This window comes from Diabrotica virgifera, chromosome 1 (assembly GCF_917563875.1).
Source record: "Diabrotica virgifera virgifera chromosome 1, PGI_DIABVI_V3a".
Lineage (NCBI taxonomy): Eukaryota > Metazoa > Arthropoda > Insecta > Coleoptera > Chrysomelidae > Diabrotica > Diabrotica virgifera.
In genome coordinates, this window is record NC_065443.1 from 111,585,348 (window position 1) to 111,602,431 (window position 17,084).

Here is a 17,084-nt window from a genome sequence, read left to right on the forward strand (position 1 = left end):
AACTCCTCTGTATTCAGATCCACTATATGTTAGGGCTAGGGGTACAATTACAGAGTACAAGGTTTCTCCCCATGTGATAATCTGACGCCCTTGAGTAACTGTAGAAATCCCCGCTTGGGATCCCCTGCCATAACGAGTATCAACCGTTTCCAAAGCTGAAAAATAGCTTAGCAGTGAGCAATTTTTGCCTTATTCCGTGATAATGATTGGCGTGGAATGATTATTTGAATTCATTGATCCACAATGAAGGTATTGTTAATTTGCTTCTTCTTTAAGTACCGTGCCCAAATTTTTAGGCGTGGGTAGCTTCCATAACAATTTGCCGATATCGTTCTCGATCTTGTGCGGCATGTAACAATTGATCTGCTGATAAGCCAGTCCATTGACGAAGGTTTCGGAGCCATGAATATTTCTTTCGACCAATTCCTCTTTTTCCGTCTATCTTTCCATTGAGTATTAATTGCAGCATCCTGTATCTGCTACCTCTCATTATATGCCCCAGATGTTCAAGTTTTCTCTTTTTTATCATCTTCATTAAGTCACCTTCGCCTTGACCTACTCTGTTTAAGACTTCTCTGTTTGAAATGCGTTGAACCCAAGATATTCTGAGCATTCTACGATACGACCACATCTCAAAGGCTTCTAATTTGTTGATCATGTTAACCTTCATGATCCAGGTTTCACATCCATATAGTAATACAGGATACACATAACATTTTAGGAACTTGATTCTTAGTTGTAAGTTCAGCTGAGAGTTGCTCAGAATAGATCTAAGTTTCATAAATGCTCCTCTTGCAATTTCTGTACGAGTTTTAATTTCTTCATCCGGATTTAGTGTCTCGTTTATCCAACATCCTAGGTATTTAAAATGGTTAACTTTTGTTATTGATTCATCACTGACAATTAGTTGCATAGGGCCGACGTCTTGTTTACTAACCACAAGTAACTTTGTCTTTGTTGCATTTATGTTAAGTCCGTTATTGGAGCATTCTCTAGTGACTTGATCAATAAGGAATTGAAGATCTTCGATATTTTCAGCCATGATCGCGGTGTCGTCTGCATATCTGATGTTGTTAATAGTTTCTCCCCCGATTCGAACTCCACATTGCAGAAAACAATATTATACAATTTTGTTTTTATTTTATTTTATATTTCAGACTTACTATCAAGTAACTCTACTCGACTCGTCACTTTCTTACTCCAAACTATCCACTGAAATCCGCGGTCCAGACAACAAAATATACCTGGGCAGCAAGCTACAACAAGGAAAAGGAAATTTTGTGCCCTCTAAAGTGGGTATGCATGAGATCATCGTGAAATACGAAGGAGAAGAAGTCCAAGCAGGCCATTATTTTAGAGTTTTACCACCACTAGTAGAAGTAGCACCCCCAGGTATGGCTCCTTGTGCTCTGGGGTCTTTGGTGCAAGTCCTAGTCAACGCTACTGGTAAGAATATAATTTATAATTAATAAATAAATTTATTTTTAAAATAAAAATGTATACCATTTTTATTCAGTTGCAATGCGAAGGCAAAACAATCTTACTTTTCAATTAGAATACGGAGTGCAATCCAGCTCTCTGAATCGCGATTTTCGATTCTTATTGGAATCTCATCGGAGAGAGCGCAGGCTTGTTCTCCATATCCTAACTGACCAGCACCGAGAGCTTTTCCCACACATTGCAACTGAAACAAATAAGGTAGGTGACTAGCGTCATCTGGCAATTGAAAGATGAAGTTTTTCAGTCTTAAAATAACATTAATAATATTGAAAATTTTAAAATATTACTAAAAGATTTTTAAATTGAAAAACTAATTGGTACATTTTCCTGGTGACACCTCCAAGGCTTCTACAATTTGCAAGCCAATTTGAATTGTATAGTGTAGAATTCCTTCCCTTTGTCTTCACTGCAGAATCCATTTGGCTTGCAAATTGTAGAAGCCTTGGAGGTGTCACCAGGAAAATGTACCAATAAGTTTTTTAATTTAAAAATTTTTTAGTAATATTTTAATATTTTCAATATTATTAATGTTATTTTAGGATTGAAAAACTTCATCTTTTAATTGCCAGATGACGCTAGTCACCTACCCTATTTGTTTCAGTTGCAATGTGTGGGAAAAGCTCTCGGTGCTGGTCAGTTAGGATATGGAGAACAAGCCTGCGCTCTCTCCGATGAGATTCCAATAAGAATCGAAAATCGCGATTCAGAGAGCTGGATTGCACTCCGTATTCTAATTGAAAAGTAAGATTGTTTTGCCTTCGCATTGCAACTGAATAAAAATGGTATACATTTTTATTTTATATTCGTATTACTCCGTAGAGTAACTAGGTGCATTTTCCGTTGGAACTTTACCAAGCTGCAGACGGGGATGTGAATTGCATAGTGTCGAATTCCTTCCCTTTGTCTTCACTGCAACATCCATTTGGCTTGCAAATTGTAGAAGCCTTGGAGGTGTCACCAGGAAAATGTACCAATAAGTTTTTCAATTTAAAAATCTTTGAGTAATATTTTAATATTTTCAATATTATTAATGTTATTTTAGGATTGAAAAACTTCATCTTTCGATTGCCAGATGACGCTAGTCACCTACCCTATTTGTTTCAGTTGCATTGTGTGGGAAAAGCTCTCGGTGCTGGTCAGTTAGGATATGGAGAACAAGCCTGCGCTTTCTCCGATGAGATTCCAATAAGAATCGAAAATCGCGATTCAGAGAGCTGGATTGCACTCCGTATTCTAATTGAAAAGTAAGATTGTTTTGCCTTCGCATTGCAACTGAATAAAAATAGTATACATTTTTATTTTATATTCGTATTACTCCGTAGAGTAACTAGGTGCATTTCCGTTGGAACTTTACCAAGCTGCAGACATCCTACCAAGTAGAATTCCTTCCCTTTGTCTTCACTGCAGCATACATTTGGCTTGCAAATTGTAGAAGCCTTGGAGGTGTCACCAAGAAAATGTACCAATAAGTTTTTCCATTTAAAAATCTTTTAGTAATATTTTAATATTTTCGATATTATTCATGTTATTTTAAAATTTATTTTTATTTTGATGATTTTTCGAAGATACTTTCAATAGCAAGTCGCTTTCATATTTCCTACTAACACTACATTAGACTCCATTACATCATCCATACCACCATCCATTACATCCAGTACACCAAGCAATATTACTCTGCAGTTTAGCTGTTATCTGAATCCACAACTAATGAAAAGTCCGAGCCTTGGGCCAATCCTCTTTCAAACCTCTCTCAAAACTGGTTGTTACCTCCTCTATTGCTTATATCAAGATGCTTCCTCAAGATCAATAAATAAATACCATATGAGCGATAAGCGTTTGATTCTTTATTCCTGTATTTTTCCATCAACTTATCCATCAACAAATTAATATTCCATCTGTTCTTGATCTGACTTGCATAAAGCCAAATTGATTATCGGATATTTCGGTTTCTCGATGTATCCGTCTATCAACTACTTTTTCTTATATTTTCATGGTATGACTAAGGAGTTTTATGGCCCTGTTGTTTGTAAATTTTTGTATATCTTCCTTGGTTTTGCAAGTACATTCGTCTGCTTCTCCATTCGTCTGGCATTTGTCCAATTCCATAATTCTATTAAATAAACCTAGCACCTTGTTCCTTTCTCTCCTAATGCTGTCCTAATTACTTTCTTTACTTTTTAAAATTCTTTCTCGTTTGTTATTTTGGTGACCATAATTGTTACTGTCTCCGTTAACTCAATTGGCTTTCTGTCAAATTTTTTATTTAATTAACTGTAAAAGTACTTTTTCCATTTTTTTTTGACATCATTTTCGTCAACTAGTATTCCACTGGCGAAACGTCCATGTAACCACTGTTACCATTGGTAACAGTTAAAAATCTTGCAAATAAATATTTTATGACGATGAATAATTCTATTTACCAATATTTTTACCAATAGAAATATATTATTATATTATGTGGTAATAGTACCTAACTCAGTAAATAGACAACTACTCGTAGACACGAAAATATTGGCGAGTTTATGTGACTCAGTTGCACTTTATTATACTCTGTTACCAGACTCATTTCTGGTTACAATGGTTATATACCCACGCTGGCGCTCGGGACAGGCTAGTGACTGAAAATTTTGAAGAAGCGACGGCATAAGCGCGCTGTGTATCAGTAGCGCTGTTACCACATTTAAAATTGGTGACAGTACCTATAAAAAGTGTGCGTGCAGTTAACCATGGATGAGTGTCGCTTCTTAATCGATCAACTACTTGAAAAGTAATTCTCCTTGTATAATTTTGAAGAAAAAAAAATGAGATTAAAAATGAAAGACCTATTTTAAACAATTTAAAAAAGGAATCAACAAAAGTAGTTCGATATTTTAAATTTAGTTTAAATTTAGTTGCAAGAAAAATATACTGTATTGTTGGCCATGTCTTCTGGTTTCTACAGAAAAATGGGTGGACCCATAGAGTTAAATATTAGCATAGAGAGAGTGTCATTCAGAGCGAAGTGACGACACCATCTTTTTTATTTGGATTAGTGCTGTTTCACTCTTACGCATAGTAAAGCTGCTACAGTTGTCCTCCTCTTCCGTGCCTATATTCACACTGAATGTCATTATAGATTCTCGATACAATGTGTTAGAAGGAGATGCAGCAAACCAGTCCCTGAGATCTTGTCTTCAGGAACCGCGGAAGGTAGGCTCCCTCTATGTTAATATATACCTCTATGGGTGGACCAGGTTCACGATTTAAATAGTGTTAGATTTTTAAAAATGAGACATGAAATTTCTCCGTTACCTACATGTAAGAGTAAGATGTATACCCAATTTGAGTCAGTTTGGCAAAACAAAAATCAAAAGGTCTCTTAACCAAGCTTTTAAAGCAAATATTGCTAAACATAATGAGTTTGTTAAAAAAATAGATAGGTATATCAGCACACTTATAATAGATACTGTATGTTTTTGGGCCAAACAAGAACTAGCGTTTCGTAGTCATTTTGAGTGCGACGACTCTGACAATCCAGGCAATTACAGGGAATTGTTAACATTAATTGCCAAAAAAGATAAAAAATTTTGTCAACATCTAGAAACATCTATTTTTTCGAGAGTTTCAAGTGATATACAAAATGATATTATTGAAGCTACACTCACCGGCACAAAATTCCGCCACCCAAAATTTTTGATTAAGTTTGACAATTTATAACTTTATTATTTGTGCTCAGATTTTCAAGATTTCTACACCAGTTTATAGGTACATGTATTCATATTGTTTGGTATTATTCCGGTAACAAAAATTTTTGCTTGCATGTCATTGTACAGGGGTGAAAGGAAGCGTTGTATTTTCTCCCAATTGTAAAAAATTCTGTGGAAAAATGGAATAGCTGATTTTGTTTCATAGTCCTGTCATATTTTCCCAGAGGCATCACCAACATTTTGTTTTTTGAATTATCCGAATATCGTTCTTCTTGTAAGAGCTGTACCATTTTTTGTAAATAAAAACACTGATTGACTCATACAATTGAGGTTGGATTGATAAGATTAGAATGGTCCGCATGCAGCCCAGATCCCAATTATATTGAGCATTTATGGGATGAATAAAAATTTATTTGCCGTCATCCTAGGCCTCCAGAACATTTGGTACAGTTATGGCCCTGGTAGAGGAATATCGGGCTATTCCCCAGGCAAGGAAAACACATCTTTATTGGATGCTAAAGAGATTGCGAGCAGTCGTTGCTGCAAGAGATGGACATAACCGCTATTGAATTGTTTTGTTTTGTTGTTAAATTTGTTTTGTTTTGTTAATTTTAGTGCGTTTGATATTTTAATTAAATAAACCTTCAAAGCAGTGTTTTTAATTACAGCTCTTACAAGAAAAGAGATATTCAGATAATTTAAAAAACAAGACCTTAGTGATACCTCCAGGATAATACAAAAGGAGTATGAAACAAAATCAGCCCTCCAATTTTTCCACAGAATTTTTAGTTAGGAGAAAAAACAACGCTTACATTCACCCCCGTATAATGCCATTTAAGCAAAAAATTTTTGTTACCGGAATAATAGAAATTGACATAAATACATGTACCTACAAACTCGTGCAAGAATCTTGAAAATCGAAGTACAAATAATAAATTTATAGATTGTCAAACTTAATCAAAAATTTTGGGTGGCGGAATTTTGTGCCGGTGAGTGTATATATACATTTAGCCATATCTTCATTTTTTTAAATAAAATTTTTTGCATCTGGTTTTGGTAACACTTCAGAAAAAGTCACGCGTCGCCACTGTAGTATTCTATTATGATATGGTATGTCGGCTATAATGTCAGATAATATCAGAAGATATTATGGAGTACTTACAAATATTCAGTAAAAAATTGCAAAAGTAAGGCATGAAAATATGATTCTCAGCATGTAATAAATAATATACTCTGTAAAAAGTCCAAATCTGTTCTATTTTAAGGTGCACCAAGAAGAGAAGACATCCTAGTAACAGCCTATAGTCCCAGTGGAAGACCACTAGATTGTCCCTTGACAGTTATAGACGGAACTAATAGTGCCACCTTCAAACCAGATGAACCAGGAGAGTGGAGAATAGAAATAACTTACCAGGGAAAACAAATTCAGGTATAGATCATATAAAACATATCGTCATCATCACACAGCCAAATTTGTCCACTGTCGGACATAGACCTCCTCAAGATGTCTCCACCTTTCTCTGTCGTGGGCAGCTGCAATCCAGTTTGTCGCTATTCTTTTAATGTCATCGGCCTATCTGGTGGGTGGTCTTCCACGACTTTGCCTGTCTGCTCTTGGCCGCCACTCCAAAATCTTCTTAGTCCATCTGTTGTCTCTCTGTTTTGCGAGGTGTCCTGATCATTTCCACTTCAACTCCGTAATGCGTTTTATGATGTCTTCCACTCCAGTTCTTTGCTGTAACTCATCATTTCGTATTCTGTCTCTCAAAGTTAGGCCAAGCATGGATCTTTTCATTTTTCGTTGTGCTACTTGTGATTTTCTTATTGATGTTTTAGTCAATGTTAGTGTTTCAGCTCCATAAGTAATCACCGGAAGTACGCACTGGTTAAATGCTTTTCTTTTTAGCTTAATTGGGATGTTTTCCTTGAACACGTCTCTAAGTTTGCCATACGCTGCCCATCCTAAAGCTATTCTTCTAGATAATTCGCATGTTTGGTTGTCTCTACTTATTTGTATTTCGTGGCCCAGATAGATGTACTTGTCAACTGTTTCGATTTGGCAGTTTTCTAGTTTCAGTGGTCCGCTAGGTACTAAATTGGCCATCATTTTAGTTTTCCCAGAGTTTATTTCCAACCCTACTTTTTGAGAAACTCGTAGTTCTTGCAGCATTTCGTGGGCTTCCTTTAAGTCGTCTGCTATTATAGAACTATTTCATCTGCAAATCGTAGGTGGTTCAGCCTTTTGCCATCGACTTTCTAACCTCTATTTTCTCATTCTAACATCTGAGATGCATGCAACATTACGGCATTGAATAGTTTTGGTAACATGTTGTCTCCTTGTCTAACTCCCCTTTTTAGTTTTATTTTTTGAGTTTGGGTATGGAGGTTTATTGCTGTTGTGGCATTTGCATATACAGTGAGGACGTTTGAGTTGGAATAAATTCATGATCTCGAGAATGGGCGAATATGGAGAGAAATCCTGAGACGGGTCGATTTTTATTTTTAAATTATGACTTTCTGGCATATATATCATACTAGTGACGTCATCCATCTGGGCGTGATGACGTAATCCATGATTTTTTTAAATGCGAGTAGGGGTTGTGTGACAGCTCATGTGAAAGGCTATTTAATTATATATTCAGTAATATAAACGTTAACATAATTATTTATACAGGGTGTCTAAAAAAACTAATTTTGAATTAAATTAATTGAGTCAAAAAGAAGAATGTTTGTAATTCATTTAATTCAAAATACAATTTATTGCTCCCAAAACCCAGAGAGAAATGTTTATTTAACAAATAAATATTGTTTTCGCTTAAATTCAATGTTCAAACTGCTAAGAGACAGGTGGGTGGCAGCTGTTGAAAAGCAATGTTTATTTGTGAAATAAACATTGTTACCTTTTTTTCTGACAGCAGTAAAATGTATTTTGAATTAAATAAATTGCTTACATTCTTCTTTTTGTGTCAATTAATTTAACCAAAAAAAATATTTTTTGGCCACCCTGTATAAATAATTAGGTTATTCTTTATATTACTGAATAGAGAGTTGAATAATGAATAACCTTTCAAATGAGCTATCACACAACCCCTACTCTCATTTAAATAAATCATCGATTACTTCATCACGCCCAGATGGATGACGTCACTAGTATGACGTATATGTCAAAAAGTCATAATTTAAATATAAAAATCGACCTGTCTCAGGATTTCTCTCCGAACATACACATTTTCGAGTTAATGAATTTATTCCAACTCAAACGTCCTCACTGTATATTAACGGAAAACTCGGCAAATAACTGGCTATTGAAATATCCTGAACAAGGATAAATGTTGCGTTCATATTTCCCTGGAGTGTCATCCTGAGCTAATTCTTCTTCTTCTTAAAGTCCGTCTCCTACCGGAGGTTGGAAATCATCACAGCTATTCTTATTTTACTGTAAATATGTATGTTGAATAATGTTGGAATATCGGTAGTCGATAGTCGACATATAGTATTATTTAATTATTCAGTACGTCAATTCAAAAATAATTAGAGTGAAAGCTCAAAGAAACTAAGAGTGAGGACGGACTGCAACCAAATGTTCATATTGTATAAGTTTAAAAAAATTATAAAATGTCCATTTTAAACAGTAAACACAATAGTGGCATGAATAACAATAAGATGAAAAGTGTAATCCTGTGATTGCTATCATTTTTAATGTGTTAATTTTTAAAACGCTGCTTTGTTAGTTCTTCTATTAGCTAATGTTTTTAAAAATTGTTGGCATTTAATTCAGCTCTTGTTAGATCATCCTGTACTAACAATTGTACACTTTTATGACAACAAGTTCCTGTCATTTAACAAGTAAAAAATTGAACGTTTCATTGTCCATAGATATTTTGAATAATATAATTATGAAGACGAATTTTTTACCATAGTTAATGCTATTTCTTTAGACATATTATGCAAATTGGGTTGTTTTTGTTAACTTTAAACTAAGATTTTATATTAATCTTGTGTGTCTGTATACAGTTCAACAATCATATTAACGTTTTTATGTAAAATTTATTTTTATGTAAAATTTACCAGCGTTTTGGCAAAACATGATTCACAAATTAATTTGTCAAGATTTTTCAAAAATTATGTCGGACAGACACGAAGAATCTTCAGAAAAGGTATACTTTAACACTAGAAGTTTACGAATATAATAGTGATGACTCCATATATGCACTTTACGTTGTACAAACAGGCATGTTCTTCCCCATTGTTTTTATTAGTTATCTTCTTTGTTCCATCAATTATTCTAGAATAGATTCCAGTTCAGTTAGTAAATAATAGTTTAGTTAATTTGTTTATTTCTTTTTATTTTTAGGGAGGTCCTTTTACATGCTCGGTCTTCGACCCCAATGGAGTGCAAGTGTCTGGAATAGAGGGAGCGCTGCCTCTGATTCCGCATGCTATTGAAGTAGATTGTAGAGGTGTTGGAGTACCAGGAGAAGTTGTAGCGGATATTGTCCATGATAAAAAATCCGTTCATTGCCACGTGGAGAAAATAGACAATTTCCACTATAGGATACATTTTACGCCAAAAGACGCTGGGAAACACAGAGTAAGAACAAAATATTATATTAACAAGGTGCTCTTTTGTTGACATAGATGGGATGTTTTTCGATCTTAATGGCTTATCGGATGATATGTGATTTAAGTTAACGAATGGAAGCCATCTTTTTGTAATTTTTCAGTTAGGACAATTTAATATTATTGGTGGGAATAAGCCACAATTTTACTTTAAAATTAAATTTATTTGATGTTTCTATTTCCACTTCGGACAGTAAAATTCCTCATGATACTATCCCCATATGGTCAGTATTTGGTCTTACATTCGGTTTACTCTCAAAATTAACACCAAACTCTGATTTTATATATGTTATTTTAAAATATAAATGATATATCCTCGATATGTTATTGACTTGGTACTAATCGTGGTATTCTATTTATATTTATTTCCTCTTTTAATATTGGTAACCAGATCCTACTACATTCTACAGAGGAATTTGCGACGTAATAATTGGTTTCATTTAACATAATTAGAGCCGCTTGCAGTGGCGGATCCAGAAATTTTTTTTTGGGGGGAGGTCATGGATCTTAAGGTTGATTTAATTACTTTTCTCTGATTCAAGGTCACTTAGTCTTACCACCCCTAGGATAAGTGGGTTTTCAATTATTTTTTGGATAGGCCTAAATTTTTTGTTTGTTTGACGACTCTCGATTTTTCTTTTTTTAGGATTATTGAATTGATATTTATTTTCGTTTGGGGGGGGGGGGGGGGTTATGACCCCGTGAAACTCCCCTTGGATACACCACTGGCTGCTTCTTTGATTTTTTGTACTATTTGTTTCTCTTAGGACTATGTATGTACTTGAATCTTTCCAATAACATCTATGTTCATTGTCCCGTGCGTGTTCCATATTTGAGATCTACAGGGTGATTGATTAGTGGGGTGAAGCTCCGTAGATCCGTTGTAGTAATAGATAGCAATAAAAGTTAATAACAAAAATTATAGCCAACTTTGAGCTTCATATTTCAAAATTAATTAGAATGTTACATAGTGTTAACATAGTGATAGACCAAACTTATGTTTTTTTTTTAAATGGAACACACTGTATTTTATTTTATATTCGGAATCTTCTTAACTTCTCCATTACAAAAATATAAAGGTTTGGTATATTATACAAGGTATTTACAAAGTTATAACCAATTTTATATGAAAATCACAACAAGTTCAACTCACTGTATAAATAAAAATATGTCTAAATTTATTAGTTGTCGAGATATTTTCATTTTTCAGAGCAAATTATTAATTACTGGTCTAAATCTTTCCAAATTTTAAGTAAGCAATGACTGAGTTGTCTAAAACTGACAATTTACGATTACTGATTATGAATCTGGTAATAAATGTAACAATGTAGCAAATAAAGAAAGAAATATAATTTATTAGTAATAAATTTTACAAAAAAAACACAACCACAACATACAACATTTTTGAAACAATTAAAAACTACTATTGTATGTAAGTGTAACAAATAAAGAAAGAAAAATAATTTATTACTTATAAATTTTATAAAAAAAAAACACAAACACAAATACAACATTTTGTGAACACAATTAAAAACAACTTTTGTAGGTAAATGTAACAATGTAACAAATAAGGAACGAAAAATAATTTATCAGTAAAACATTTTACAAAAAAAAACGAACACAAAATACAACATTTTTGATAAAATAAAAAGCACTTTTAATAAAATATTTTAAATATTTAATTACATAAGTAGTTCAAAATGACGTCCTAACACATTTATGCATGCCTAAAAACGGTCATTGAATGAGTTACTTACACTACGAAGCATTTATAAATTAACACTTCAAAATACACTTTGTATTCTATTTTTCATATCATCTCTTGTTATTGGAGGCATTTTATAACCTATATTCTTAAAGTAACCCCAAAAAAATTGGTCCAGTTTATTAAAAATTCTAGTAATCTGGGTGGCCTCGCTACTGGTCCATGGAAAAATGAAAATATCTCGAAAACCAATAAATTTAGACATAGGGAATGTCGTATACAAATTAAAGTACGGTAATGGCACTTTTCGATAGTGATATAAAATACAGGGTGTTATTTTCGATTGTTACGATTTTCATATAAAATTGGTTATATATAACTTTGTAAATACCTTGTATAACATACCAAATCTTTATATTTTTGTAATGGAGAAGTTAAGAAGTTTCGAATATAAAATAAAATACAGGGTGTTCCATTAAAAAAAACATAAGTTTGGTCTGCCATTATGTTATCGAACACCTTGTAACATGTAACATTCTAATTTTGTAATGCGAAGCTCAAAGTTGGCTACAATTTTTGTTATTAACTTTTATTACTATCTATTACTATAACGGATCTACGGAGCTTTACCCCACTAATCAATCACCCTGTATATTCATATTTGAGATCTATCAAATTCAGATTGATGATCACTTATTCTAACGTTTAATGGCGTTAAAGTTTCACCGAAATAAAAATGTTCGCGTTTACAAGGTATTTTTTAAATACAATTCTTTGCTCTTTCTAGTTCATTGTTCGTTTGACTTTTAGATAAAATCGATCTCAATGTATTTGTTGTTTTGATTATTGTTGAAATGTTGGATTTATTTATTGTCATTTTAAGTTTTGTAAAGACTGAAATAGTTTTGTACACACTTATGACAACAGGTAAAAGGGGGAGAAGTGTACTTTTGAAGTGTGTAAAATTAATAATTCTTAGCTGAGCGCTTTCGGCTTATAAAGCCATCTTCGGAGCTATGGTCAAAAAGGTCAAAATACCACTATGAAGAGAGATGGGTTCCATTTATGATATGAAATACTTCTGTTTCTTATGTAGTTTTTTATTGGTTGGAAAAAACCTTTTACCTGTCGATTTTAAGTTTTTCCTAGAATCCTTTTATGTATGGTAGATATTGTTATTTTAGTCGTATTTTTTTAATGTTATAGGATCCCTATACAATAAATTAGTTTGTTTAATTTGGTCTATTCTTGAAAATTCCTTATTTATAAACGACAAAGGCTAATCTTTTTTAATAAAACAGATGTTAACAAATGATCTACTAATTTTGACTCAATATTATATAATTTAATGATTTTCTTTTTAACATTCATTAAAATTAAATCAAAATTGTAGTTATAGAATTCATTATTTAGTTGAACTAGGTATTACATATCAGTACATGATGTTAATAACTCCATTATACATGATAGGTAAATTTAGTCTTGTCCTAGTTGTCAATGTATCATCGTTGTCTAAGGCACATCAAAGAAAAACGTAAATTACGTTTCATGGAAATAAACCACTGCTAAACAAATGTACGTCCGGCCATTTATGAGACTCTCCGAAAATAAAAATGTGTCATAAGCATGAATCACACTCGTTTCATTGATAGGCGGACTTTCAGATTTGTTTAGCAGTGTTTTCTTTTCACGAAACATGTTTTTCATTTTATGTTTCATGTTTTTCGTTTCATGTTTCTTTGGTGTGCGGCTTGCCTTATAATTTATAGATACATTCTGATTATACTTTTAGGTTTACGTTTACTTCAATGGTTATGATGTAAAAGGATCGCCATTCATGATGAGAGTTGGTACACAAAAACGTTCCAAAATAAGTAGCAGTCCCACTTCCCCCTACAGAGCGAGTCCAACAAATAGATTTAACAGTCCTAGTCCGAATCTGTCAACACCAACGAAAAACTCCAGTTACACAAGGTAAGAAATGCCATTCTTTTTGTTATTATTTATTATTATTTTTTTGTCAGTTCAAGATTAAACACGATACTGAAAAATTAATCTATTCTGGAAGTATCTAGAAAGTACATAATCAATTCCTTACATAATTTCATGAAGATCATCTTAAATCTGTGCTTGATATAATCTTTTTAAAATATTTTTACATTTTTTACATTTTTTACATCTAGATAGACTGATAGTGTTGATAGACAAAGTTGATAATATAGGCCAGGGTAATTAGGCAAAAATATACCCTGTTCGTGTGACACTTCAACAGTCAGGTAACTGAAGCGTTTTTTCGACAGGTAATACCTATTAAGAAATCATAACTATTTCATACGTAGGATCTCTCGGCCATTTTTATTTATAAACAATTTAGTGTCAAAAACGGCCTTTTTTCCTTTTTTTTTCAAATTAATGGAAAACAGTGAAACTTATGATATTTTAGTACAAACATCTTCGAGAGCATGAAAAAGCTTTAAAATGGCGTATTATAAACGTTGATATACTCATTTATTGTTAATATAATTGCGAAAAAAGTCGACATTGCAAAAAAATTAATTTCGCAATGACTATTGTAAAAAAATAGTGTACAGCTTTGAAATTTTTGTCAAATGAGTGCTATTTGGAGCTGAATATGCGAAATAAATTTCAAAGCGATTCATTCAATTGTTTAAATTTTATTCAAATTGTTTATCCCTGAGAGCTTCTTTTTGCAATAACATAAGTCAGAAATAAATAATGTTAGAACCATTCTACAGGTGTCAAATGAAAGAGCATGAGCTAAATTTTCAAATTTGTTTAAAAAAGTGGATAAAAAATGCATTTATTAGTATTAAACTATTATGCAAAAGTATCGTTAATTTTTCCTTATAAACTTTTTGAATAACTTTTTTCAAAATAATCTATTTTTTACCGTGTTTTAGGTGCAAAACTACCAAGTAAGGTTATGTATATAATAATTTATTGTTTGTAATAAATGTATATAATTTATTATATCAAAAAAAATAAAAAGTTTATAAGGAAAAATTGACGATACTTTTGCATAATTATTTATTACTAATAAATAATGCATTTTTTATTGCATTTCTGTTTTTATTATTTTTTTCCAATTTCGACCTTTTTTCGCAATTATATTAATAAATGAGTTTATCGACACTAAATTGTTTATAAATAAAAATGGCTGCCATATCCTACGCAGGAAATAGTTACAATTTGTTCTTATTGGTATTACCTGTCGAAAAAATGCTTCAGTACCCTGGCTGTTGAAGTGTCATGGAAAAAACCTTATTAGCCTGGACTAATATCAACAACTTTGCTTTAAAAATGTTTTTGCTTTGATTTACTATGATATAGAAATATCATGGCTTATAAGCTTATCTCCATTTCATTTTTGTTTGTTTATTTAATTATTTTTGTAGTTACAGGCAAAATGCTAGCCCACTGTTGGACGAAACCCATAAGTTTGCTCAAGATTACCACATGAAATCTGTATCTGAAAAAAGGATGCCATCTAGTTCCCCCATTTACCAGGACCGTACGCATAGCCCCAGTTATAATCAAAGAACCCACAGCCCCGTGTACAGGTAAATTATAAAATGTACAAATAAATAAAAGAAAATAATGTAGATATGTAGAATTAACTAATTTTATTTTGAACTAAATGTTAACGATCATACTGAAGGGAGTTAGAACGGAGATGAGGCACACTGAAACCATAAAATCTAAAGAGGAGTTAGACAAGGTTGTATACTCTCGTCATTATTAGGAGGAGATCTTTCCATGAGTTGTGGATGAGGCACAAGAAGGTATTAAACTTAACGGAAGAATTGTTAATAACGTCCGATATGCCGACGATATGGTATTAATTGCCAGACACGAATATAAGAACTACAAAATCTGCTAAGCTAGGAAGTGAGAGAGGTTAGACTGTTGACATGTGGCAAACATATCCATTAATATGCCGCTCTTAATGTTAGTCTTATTGAACTATTATTGGTTCTGTAATGTTAGTCTATTAATGGTTCTGGGAAAGACATGATTAGCATTACACTTTTTATTTGCTTACACTAGATCACTACTTCAGTAGACACTTTACGTTTTAACCTATGCACTGTACGCATCTGCGTCAAATTCGTTGCTAGGTGATTTGGAAGTTCTCGTAAGCGGTCCTTGTATTTTTTCTTCGATATGTAATTTTTTCCTTTACATAAGTTATTTCTGCATCTCGATGTACAGCGTTGTTGGTAGAATACCACGATATATTTAAAATCATCTTTAGTATTTTGTTATGGGTTGGAGTTCTATTATTTCATTGTCGTATTTGACTCTAAAACGTCTATTTCTAAGGTATGCCTTTAGTAATGTGTAATATTTTAAAGGTAAACAACTCCTCAGCTTATAGTGCAACCTCTGGTTCCATACTTTGTCAAACGCTTGTCATATGAACAGAACGAAGCAATATCTGGATGCGGGCTCCTCTACGGGTTGTAAATGTTACATGTATCGACCTTTGCCCATTCGGTTTAATTCTCCATTTTTGTAACCATTTTTCAACTTCATTTATGTTATTTTGCAGGAGTTCTGATGCTATGTGTGGTGTGTGGATTCTTGTTGGATCATAAGATCGCCGTATCATTTGCAAATGTAGCTGTTGTTGTGGCAGGTGATGTTGTCAGGTCGGCAGTGTAGAGTAGGTACAGGACAGGCCCCAGTACATTTCCCTGGGGGATTCCCGCTGTTATGGGTTGAAGTTCTGTTATTTCATTGTCGTATTTGACTCTAAAACGTCTATTTCTAAGGTATGCCTTTAGTAATGTGTAATATTTTAAAGATAAACAACTCCTCAGCTTATAGAGCAACCTCTGGTGCCATACATTGTCAAAAGCTTGACCTATGTCTATGAACAGGGCGGAGCAAATATCTGGATACCTAGAGGTCTTTATGGATTCTGTTTACTATTCGATGTACTTGTTAAATGGTAGAATATTTCTGCCTGAATTCAAATTAGTGAGTTGGAATTATTACCTTGTCTTCTAGGAGAGGTGTTAGTCTTATTAGTAAAAGTTTTTCGAACACTTTGGAGAGCACTGCTTGTAGGCTGATGATACGGTATGATTCCACCCTTTCAGGTAGTTTACCTTGTTTTAAAATGGATGTTATTATAGCTACTTTCCATTGTGATGGGAAATAGCTTATTTTCATGGTCGAATTGAATAATTGTGTTAGATATGTATATCCTTTTTCTGGTAGCTCTTTTAATATTTGTCCTGTGATGAGGTCGTATCCTGGGTCTTTTTTAGGTTTTTATTTCATTTTTTTTAATCTTTTTCTGGTAATTGTAGCCTGTATGATTCTTCAAGTGCTTGGTTTATTGTTTCGTCCCGGTTGGGGGTCAGTTTTTTCATGGGGAATGAATACAGTTCTTATGTGGCTTGCAACTGTCTCTGATTTTTCTTTTGATGGTTTTAACCACCCGCCTTGCTCTTTTTTAAATAGTGGTATATTGTATTGTTTTTTTTTTTAATTTTCTGGTAGCCTTCCATAGGGGGTAGTTTGTTTGTTCAGTTGAATCTAGT

The 17,084-nt window shown here is 33.0% G+C and overlaps 1 protein-coding gene across 2 annotated transcripts in view; it reads left to right on the top strand.

Annotated features, from left to right (window-relative positions):
* Positions 1-17,084, top strand: part of LOC114324271 (filamin-A) — a 219,180-nt gene that overhangs the window by 58,763 nt on the left and 143,333 nt on the right. For both annotated transcript variants that reach the window (XM_050658770.1, XM_050658790.1), the window contains exons 8-12: positions 1,158-1,446; positions 6,452-6,615; positions 9,541-9,777; positions 13,304-13,485; positions 14,928-15,092. In XM_050658770.1, coding sequence (XP_050514727.1) covers positions 1,158-1,446; positions 6,452-6,615; positions 9,541-9,777; positions 13,304-13,485; positions 14,928-15,092 — 1,037 coding nt within the window. The remainder of the gene's footprint in view (positions 1-1,157; positions 1,447-6,451; positions 6,616-9,540; positions 9,778-13,303; positions 13,486-14,927; positions 15,093-17,084) is intronic.